This window comes from Pollicipes pollicipes, unplaced genomic scaffold, assembly GCF_011947565.3.
Source record: "Pollicipes pollicipes isolate AB1234 unplaced genomic scaffold, Ppol_2.1 Scaffold_4404;HRSCAF=5182_pilon_pilon_pilon, whole genome shotgun sequence".
Taxonomy (NCBI): Eukaryota; Metazoa; Arthropoda; class Thecostraca; order Pollicipedomorpha; family Pollicipedidae; genus Pollicipes; species Pollicipes pollicipes.
In genome coordinates, this window is record NW_023596484.1 from 277,110 (window position 1) to 286,674 (window position 9,565).

A 9,565-nucleotide genomic window follows, 5' to 3' on the forward strand; every position below is an offset into this window, starting at 1 on the left:
TTCCGTCGCTTGCTGGTGGGAGCGGGTACTGCGCGCCTCTCCCCGGCAGGCGCGACGGTGTCCGGCATGTCCTCCCTCAGGACGGAGAGCGCCACCTCCGATCATGGCATTGTCACTATCCTGTGCCGGGGCGTGGTGCGGAGAGGCAGCGTGAGACTCGCGCCCGACGAGGCAGCTAACCGGGATGTGGCGTTACTGGCGGTCGGCCGGCATTCATCGGCCTGAGCAGCAGCAGCGGGGAATACCGGAGGCCTGACGACCGACGAAGTACGCTCACTAAGCGGGTGGCCGGCCGACGAAGGAGCAGCTGAAGCACGTTATCGTCAACGGCAACGGCGACTGAGAGGTGAACATCTGCACGGAACCTTCAACTTTGTTTGCTGGGCGCCGGCAGAATGAGATTAGGATGGCGCAGATGCGACTGATGGCACGTATTGGTCCCCATAACGTTTAGTGTGCACCATCGCTTTATCCAAAATTACAGTGTCTCAATGATGTTTTGCCAAGATATTGCGTACGTCAATGAGACTACGTTTAGAGGCTGTGAGGCTGCGCGAAGTCCACGTGGAGGAAAAGCGACATGCCTTCTCCAGTTCGAGAAAGTGTTGACTCTATCTTCCGGCCTCTCAATCGTATACGTGATTAGACAATTCGCAAACCGTCTGTGAAAGTGCACTGCCTATTGATTCCCATTGGTCCGCGCGTGACCGGACCGAATGGAGGGTATCAGATGAATAACACACCCCACTCTTGCGCATACCCATTTCATGACCGCGTAAAATTAAATTAATTGAATTAACGTCTACGACCTCTGGTTCCTTTGTCTCAAAACTGTCTTCCAGATTCCAGTCTGTAGTTGCGAATACAGTTATTTACGCAAGTTGTCAGCATTGTCCAATGATGTGAGGACCACACGTATTTGGATTCACTCTTTGCTGTAAAGGGAAAGCCAAGCTACTAAATTTAGGCAATTGTTTGGCCGTTCCTGACCCACATCACGGACAAAACGGCGCGTGTTTCTTATTTTGCAACAGCGTGGCAAATGTGGCAAAGCCCTACCAACTCTGCTGCGTGTTTTATTAGCCATTGATTGAGCAAGCAGATATCATGTAAAACGTCAGCAGATATTCTATAAAAAGCTGGCATGCAAGCAGGAGACCAACAACAGACTAGGCAACAAGCAATACACGCTAGTCATATACTTGTCACTTGAACAAACATTTTTCTGGAGCATCATGCACGCTCTCACAAGTCAATCAAAATACTTGTGTCATCGGGAACCCGCTTTTGAAGCAAAGGTCCTTTCTGTGGCAGCGACTATATTACAGAAAAGAACGCAGAGCCCCCGCAAGAACAATGACCAGCGTTATGTGTGTCACGGCACTTCAGTATTAATGTCGAAATGACAGACCTGAGCTACATACCTTTCTTACGCCCTGACTGGCGTATCTACTACGCACCATTATCCAACGCCTATCGCTCTTCGTATCGCCCTTCTGTAATGAGGCGCCAAGTGTTTCACCACATCTTCTCTGTATTTTAGTATCGCACCGTCAGGGGCTGCAGCACCTGCATTCGCTGCTCTCCGAACGGCGACTCTCCGACAGCGGGGGCCGCGAGCCGGGGCCGTGCGAACTGCGGCGGCGGCGCGCGTCTGCCGCGCGGCCGGAGCCGGCCTGCGAACCTGACCACGTGCCGCGCCCCGCCCCAGCAGGGGCGCAGGGCGCATACAACTGCACTACGAACACCTTTCCAAGCGGTCACCAATGTCCCCACTAGAATCAGAAGCCTTGAACTAGAATAAACTAGAATAACCCTGTGAATTCTCTAGCAAGGCTAACCGGACATTTCCCACCACGCGCACAGCGACGAGTCTACCTCGCGACGTCACCGCTCTCAGCCCCATCTGTCGGGGCTACCCTCGACCACCGACGTCGGCCCACACGGGCCCGAATACGCACGCTCATACCGCAGCGCAGCCAGGGCGCGCATGACGCCCGTGTTCACGGGTCTCGTGCACACAACACAGGGCAGACCGTGCTGCAGGCAGAGCTGTGTCAGGTGCGCTAGCACTAGCCGGCCCAGGCCGCGCCGCCGCTGCGTCCGCCAGCGTGTGCAGGAAGCCGATGCCGCCGTTCCTGTCTACCACAGCCCAGGACATCAGCCGCTCGTTATCAAGTGACGACAATGAAGATGTTGCCGACGACGATGCTGAAGACGATGCTGAAGGCGATGCTGGATGCGATGCAGAGGGCAAAGCTGACGGCAAGACCGGAGGGGAGGTCTGTGACGAGATCGGCGCGACTGCCGAAGCTGATGCTGTTGACGATGGCGGAGGCGATGCCCCGTGGCTGAACGCACCGGCGGAAGGCCCCGTAAAACGCCGTCTCTGATGATGCCGTCGACGGCCCGGGACGTGGTCGGAGTACTCCCAGAAGCGCTTCACTTGGTCCACATGTCCCTCATTGAGCGGGCGGATGACGACACCGGCTGGGCTGTCGGCAGAGGGTGGGCGCAGCGGATGGCATCGTGGTTTCGAGAGCTGTTTTGTGCTGATAACTTAGCTCGTGTTCTACTGATAACCGCACCAAAAGACGGGCGTAAAAACATCACAGCTGCCCTCAAAACGAACACATCACAACAGTAGAAGCGGGTAGAAACGGAAGGGAAAGCAGTGGAGCTAGCTACACGCCCCCAGAGCCAAGGCAGCAGTGTAGGGGTAGTTTGTCTTACTTTTAAGCTCTAGAAAACATGCCTGACGTTTCACCCCATCTACCAGCCATCAGTCGCAATCCGTGCAGAACGAGACTTCTTCATAGCATAATTGCATGCCTTCGTTTATAGTCTGAATAGCTATGACAACATCTTATGCCATCAAAAACAGCGAGCGTGTGAGCTTATTTTGAGGCAAACTTAAGCGTTCTCTACCCAGAACCCACTTCCCGTAGAACTCAGATATGTATGTTGCTCGGCTTCGGTTATTCCTGCTCGTTCAGTCTCCCCAACATAATGCACATATTCGTAAGACTAAAGGTGGACGCATGGAACTTGACATACCATTTGGATAACGGAATACGGACACACGGATGAATAACGGGACCCTTGTCTTACACACAGCGGCGGATCAAGCCAGCTGTCCGGGAGGAAAGGGTAAGCCTGCGTATGCGCATGCCCGGCGGGCCGACCCATGCTTCAGCCAGCCAGCCTCCCGGAATATAATGTGTATTGGAGCATCTGGGAGTCCTGCTTACTGGCTACACTCCCAAACTCTTACATCCTGGTTACTGATTACATCCCATCCCATCCCACGAAGTCCTGGTTACATCCCAAACTCTTCCCTTCGGCCCAGAAATGACACCAAAATCCTGACGCCAGCCACTTCCACTCGCCTCCCCGTGGCCAGATTCCCCGGTGGAAGACCCTAGCCACTCCCACGTGCCCGTTCTGAGTGCGGGAGGCCGCCTGTGTCCCGCTATGACCACACCTGACCTACCATTCAAGCACGTGCTCCGGCGGCTGGCAACTCTCCTGCACGAAGAGGTCAAACGGCGCGAGCCCGTCCCACGTGAGGCCTCGTTCCTCGGCGGCCGTCCTCAGCACGTGGGCCACGTGCAGGGGCACGCCGTCGGCGGTGAAGGGCGTGCCCCAGAGCTGGAGGCCCGGGGCGCGCACGGCCGCGGCCAGGCACCGCAGGCTCGCCGCGTCCTCTCGTGCGAACACGCCCAGCGCGTGATGGCCGTGCCACTGACGCTGGGGGCGGAACAAGGGCTGGCGTTAGCCGCGACGGAACCAGGCGGTGGACTGGGCCACCGCCGACCGAAACGGGGCGGAGGGTGACGGCACTGGACGCCTGAGCAGGAAGAGCGAGCGGCATTGTCGCACGCTAATTGACTACCCTAGGTGTAATCGCCGGGAGATACTGAAGTGACTCGCTGGGATATGCAGATCAGTGCACATATGAGTCCATAGGGGGAATAAGAGAACAAGGCCCCACGTGAAAACCGCCCTTGACGGGAAACGGACCGAACACCGAATGTCGCGAATGGACGTTGGAATCACAACTGCGTGGCTTACCTCGCTCATGCGCAAACCAGAACTAGATCATTAGGTGTTCAAAGTTACAAGGTGCAATCGAATGCCTGCAGGGCCAGGGACCTTGAATGGACAGGTAGAAAAGGTAGAGTTACCGCCATGCTCACCAAAAATTGGCAGCGATATTCAAGCCAGCCGGTCGGGTGCCGTAGTGTAGTGGTAAACGCGTTTGTGTTAACCACTGCGCGTCCTTGGAAACCAGAGTTACAGGGTTCGATTCCCCGCGGTGCCCCCCGCCCCCCCCTTCCTGCCAGGGCGAGAGGCAGGCGACGCCATACAGCCTCAGCAGATGAGTGCGTCGTAAAGCCCCAATGACACACCCACCCACGCACGCACGCACGCACGCACGCACGCACCCACCCACGCACACACACCCACGCACCACACCCACACACACACCCACAACACACACACACACACACACCACACACACACACACACACACACACAACACGCACACGCACACTCACGCACGCACGCACGCACCACACGCACACACGCACACACGCACACACGCACACACGCACGCACTCACGCACGCACGCACACAAGCCAGTGGTCCTCACCTCGACACTATCATGAACTGGTTAAACACTTGCGGAAGTATCCAAGGTGCTAATTATCGGTAAATGATTTGACTACTCCTTCAGCGGCGTGCGTCACTGGCCATGTGGCGCACGTCGTCCAGAGATAGCCACACCCATAGTCCGGTCATTAAGACTCTGTTTATGTTCCATGAGCGAACTTACCGTAATTGTTATGACGACCAGGGGCTGACCAGACTCTTGGCTGGCATAGATGCGGCAGGGACATGTGTTGACGCCGCTCTGTAAGAGCAGGAGCAGACACCGACTCTGAAGGCGAGAAAGTGCGTCACAGTTACTGGATCACCCTTAGCAGGGGCACCACAACTTATGAAACGACTCGTTCCGCTCGAAAGTGGTTGGCATTCGTGTGGTGCTATGTGTACGAGGCGGCAAGCGGACGTATGCCCTGGGACATAGTTCAACTCCCACGGCTTTGTGTTGATGGCCCCCATAACACTTCGTGTACCAATCAGCAACCGGCATCCGGCCAATCAGCCAATTCGTGCTTCGCTGATTGGCGAATCAGTGACCGGCATCAGACAAGCCGCAAACTCAAGCGTTTTAATGACCATGATGACGATTTGGGATTCTAGGGTGCGTCGAACCCGAGGTAATGCTGCGCCCATAACGGCTGTTTACGACTGTGTTACGTTTTTAACTAGCAATGAACAAATACAGCTGAAAACTTGATGCCTCTTCGAAATAGCTCAAGATGTCTAAGGTGCGGACAACATCGACCTGACCTGAACCTCGGCTAATGCAAACAAACATGGACCTGAACCACCGGTTAATACTCACAGACTACCTACCTGCGACAACAATCACTGACAAACCTTTGCACCATGCACTCCATGCTCCTGAAGACGCTCAATCAGGCAGCCAATGTCGGCCACGCTCACTTCTCGCAGAGGCGACTCCACTTCGGCGTCCATCGCGACGCTCGCGCCGTCCCGGCCGCCGACGCCGGCACCAGAAGCCCTCTGACGGACGCCTGTCGCAGCCCTGGTCTGGCGGCGCCTGGCGCAGACCAGACGCCCACCGCAGCACCAACCGGGCCGCCGGCCGGCCTGCCGCCCCCCCCCCCCCCCTTCCCTCAGTGTCTTATTTGATCTGTGTATTAGTGTAGTCACCGTATCACGAGATGTTCCCCCTTAGGGTTGTATGCCCACTGTGTGGGTACCATTGATCCTTATTTGATCCGTTGCATTGGCGCAATCAAATGACAATCACCACGAGATGTTGCCCCATTGCTGAATTGTGTGCTACTGATTCTCATCTAATCCGTATATTGGTGTAATCACGCGACAATGATCAAGAGATTCCCCCTTCCCCTTTTTTCTGCTGGCGACACGTGTGCACGTGTTGTACTGATTATTATCTGATCGGTGCAGTAGTGAAATCATATGGAATCAACACGAGATGTTCCCCCCACCCCCGGACTGCTCTGTAGCACTCCGGGGTGTAGCCCCCGCCCCTTCCCTTGGCTGGCCGGCCGGCTGTGGGTTTTCCCCTCCCTTCCTTGTCCATTGTCTTTGGACGACCGCGGCCGTCTCGTCTGGCCGCGGTGAGGTCGCCGAAGGCACACCGCCCTTGCGGCTACGATCCTGCGCCGCGTTTCGGCGCCGCACGCTCGCCGTGCACCTGGGCGGTGTCAGCGCGTGATGTGTTATCAGTGTGGCTGCAATCCATGCAGCGTTTAACGGGGCCTGAAGCGGCCCCCGCCGACGGCCTGCCCCCCGCCCCTGCTCACCATGGGGAGGGAGGGGAACCCGCGCCCCACCCCATTGGCGGCACGCTGCGCCGTGCCGTGGGGTTGTGAGGATATATTGTATTAGTTTGTAAAAACATTGTGTCCCGTGTACAGGCACCCCAGAGCCTGGAGCGCATCCGTTTTTCTTTTTCCTATTCCCTGTAATCAAACATGTACTTTTGACGAATAACAAATCTGTTCTTATCAGCTTAATATCTGATACGTCCCCTACATGGTGACCAAGACTATTAAACTGATTTTTGAACATGGTGGGGTTACTGGAGCTTGCTCCCGCCCTGCCGCGGGTGGGCCTGGCATTGCACTACAGCCAGGATCGGCCCATTTTATGCTGTCAGCGGTCGTGTCAATAAATCAATATGTTCTAATACATGTATAATCAGTATGCGTTTCAATATGGGTTGGCGCTTATGCTGCATGCGCACCGCTGCTGGCGCACAGCCAACACGCATCACCTCAGATGCCTCGCCCGATGCCAGCTTGCTGCGGTTACATGCAGATGACACGCATCCGCGTAACAAAACCCTGCACAAACACACAATGGCGAGAGCCAACAACAAAATCAATGAGTAAGTACATAACGAAACAAACGAGAAACAGACCCCAAAAAACAAAACCAACACAAAAAGCAACAACAGCCATCAAATTTCAACACCATGGCGACGGGCGAAAGCACATCATTGACATCAGCTCAAAGCCGGCCGATGCCATGTCAGCCAACAGCGCGTGTCCGTCAGGCCTGCAAACATGCAGCGCCAACGCATCACAGGGTTGTACAAGCCAACGCGATACAGACGAAGCGCCTGACAATGACCATGGGCCGCCGGCTGTCCATAACAGTTTTTGCACGCCCCACGGCCAGATGTCTCTGTCGGCGGCGTGACATTCACGCATCGCCTGCCGGTCGGCCCAATGGTCGGCTGTCTGCCCCTGCTCCAGCGCACGAGCACCGCATCCGGAGGGCCGTACGCCCTTGCTGGCCTGGCGCCGTTGCTGGCCCGTTCCACCCTGCGTGGGTGGCCTTCGCTTCCGAAGCGCGGCCGCCCTGTACCCACCGTGACTCGGCACGACGCCGCGCTCAACTTGCAACAGTCGGCAAACAGAAGTCGGCAAACTATAGGTGACATTTACACATCGCGCGACACTCGGACACAGAGAATGTCCACGTTTACCTGCCGAAGGGGATGCAGGTTTCAGAAGAGAAGGTGAGAAGAAGTGAGAAGGTGAGGTGAGAGGAGGCGAGAAGCAGACGTTTTAGTCTGCTTCTCACGGCCAGTCGTGCAGCGCCTGGATTGCGATCCCTGGATCGGGGAGCATCTTTCCTCTAAAATGTGACTGTGGGTCGCATCGGCCTGACAGCGGGGACTAGAGCGCAACAAATCGTACATGTTTGTGCCATTGACTCGGGCACACTCGGAGCAGGCGCCTTTTCGGAAGTACACGGGCCTCTGAAATTGTTTGCCAATCTAATTTCGACGCTAACCGCGTCATTTCTGATGTTTTTGTATTCTCAAGTTGGTTTTTCAAAAAATGGCGGTATCCAAGAAGTTGCATTACATGGGCTCAAAGCAGAATGCTAATATCGAGCTCCTTGACAAATCAAGGGAGGCAAGCAGCGTTCGCTGTTGGAAAATGGGAGCAGGGTTATTATTGGTTATTGGAAATGTGTCTTTTCTGTCGCCGACGAAATTTGGAGAAGCTCAATTGTCATCTGGGGCCAAATCTATCACAGGTCATTGCAATATAACTATAAATACGATAAACCACACACAACATAAACCGATAAAGAGCAATGCGCCATAAGCATCATAAATATTTCCTTTTTCGGAATTTGTATTTGCCCTTAAGTATCACTTGCTGGCCATACTAAAAGTCCCGGTGGTTGTGTCGAAGGTCTTAGTGCATAAGTGGTGGGCGCAGCGGTGAACCGACCAGCTACGTCTAAAACTACAGTGTTTGAAATGAAAGTTCACAGCTTTCCATGATATCCAAAATTGAGACTTCTAGCCTTTTCAATCCACGCCTGGGAGATTTCTACCCCCTAATGCAGAACCACCAACCAGAAATCCAACGCTGGATAACCTGCCTCATGGCCTGGATTACATGAACGGCGGGTCAATGTCCGCATGATGGGCCTTGCCTAGCGAGATTGGTTGATGCAGCGTAGCGTCTCGTGTCCGGGGCTGCTAGGAGGCTTGCTACAATCGGCCGGTACCCCCGCCCGCATGGTCAAGGCCCTCCTCATGCGGCGATCGGCTGGTCAGCGGAGGTCTTTGTTGTTTATTGGAGTTTAGGGGCGCGCCGACTGCGCTGGTCATTTGGCGCCCATAACGAGTTTGGTTTTACCTATCTAATGAGCCGCATAAGTGGTCCCAAAGTTGATGTGTTTGAGAAACAAAAAGATCTGTTGAAATTCCAGAAATGGTGATTTATCTCCTAGCATATCACAGATGGTAAGGGGCAAGTCATGCTGTCCAAAATAGCGTTGGCGTTCTTCCGCGAGGCACGGACAAGAAATAAGAATATGGCGAACGGTGAGGACGGCACCACATCGATGACAGATCGGTTTATCGGCTCCCTCCAACATATAGCCGTGGGTTGCGTATGTGTGCCCGATGCGCAATCTGCAGAGGATCACCTCCTCTCGCCGCATTTTCCGTGAACAAAGAACCACTGACCTAGCTTAGGTTTTATCTCTCTGCGCTTATTACAATCCATCCGATCCCAACAACGCTGCCACTTGTTGCGCAGGAAGGTTTTTATTGCGGGGTAAAAGTCTCTGGCAGGAATAGAGAGTGAACACATGGAGCCAGCGCTGCTCGCCTAGCAGCCGCGTCAGCCAACTCGTTGCCCGCGATGCCGACATGACTAGGAACCTAACATAGCATGATTTTCTTTCCGGCCTCATCCAGATGAGTCAAACGCTTAAAATGTCCTGTATAAGGGGACATGACGGATAAAAAGACTTCACACTCAGAACGCTGCTCAGAGAGTCCGTCAAATGATGATGATGATGATTTGGGGATTTAGGGCGCATCGACTGCTAAAGGTCATGCAGCGCCATAACTATCGATTCATGCAGAGCCGTCAATCAGAGAAGTGCATCAATCAGTCACCC

At 54.7% G+C, this 9,565-nt stretch overlaps 1 protein-coding gene and 1 pseudogene across 1 annotated transcript in view; one reads left to right on the forward strand and one right to left on the reverse strand.

Annotated features, from left to right (window-relative positions):
- The window catches only part of LOC119097790 (uncharacterized), a 13,032-nt gene extending 7,363 nt beyond the window's left edge, over positions 1 to 5,669 (reverse strand). The window contains exons 1-4 of the mRNA XM_037220761.1: positions 5,513 to 5,669; positions 4,842 to 4,946; positions 3,494 to 3,750; positions 2,385 to 2,495 (exon numbers count right to left, since the gene is read on the reverse strand). Of these exons, the coding sequence (XP_037076656.1) occupies positions 2,385 to 2,495; positions 3,494 to 3,750; positions 4,842 to 4,946; positions 5,513 to 5,611 (572 nt within the window). The 5' untranslated portion in view covers positions 5,612 to 5,669. The remainder of the gene's footprint in view (positions 1 to 2,384; positions 2,496 to 3,493; positions 3,751 to 4,841; positions 4,947 to 5,512) is intronic.
- A 929-nt stretch (positions 5,670 to 6,598) lies between these two features.
- On the forward strand, positions 6,599 to 6,777 carry LOC119097805 (uncharacterized; annotated as a pseudogene).
- The last annotated feature ends 2,788 nt before the right edge of the window (positions 6,778 to 9,565 follow it).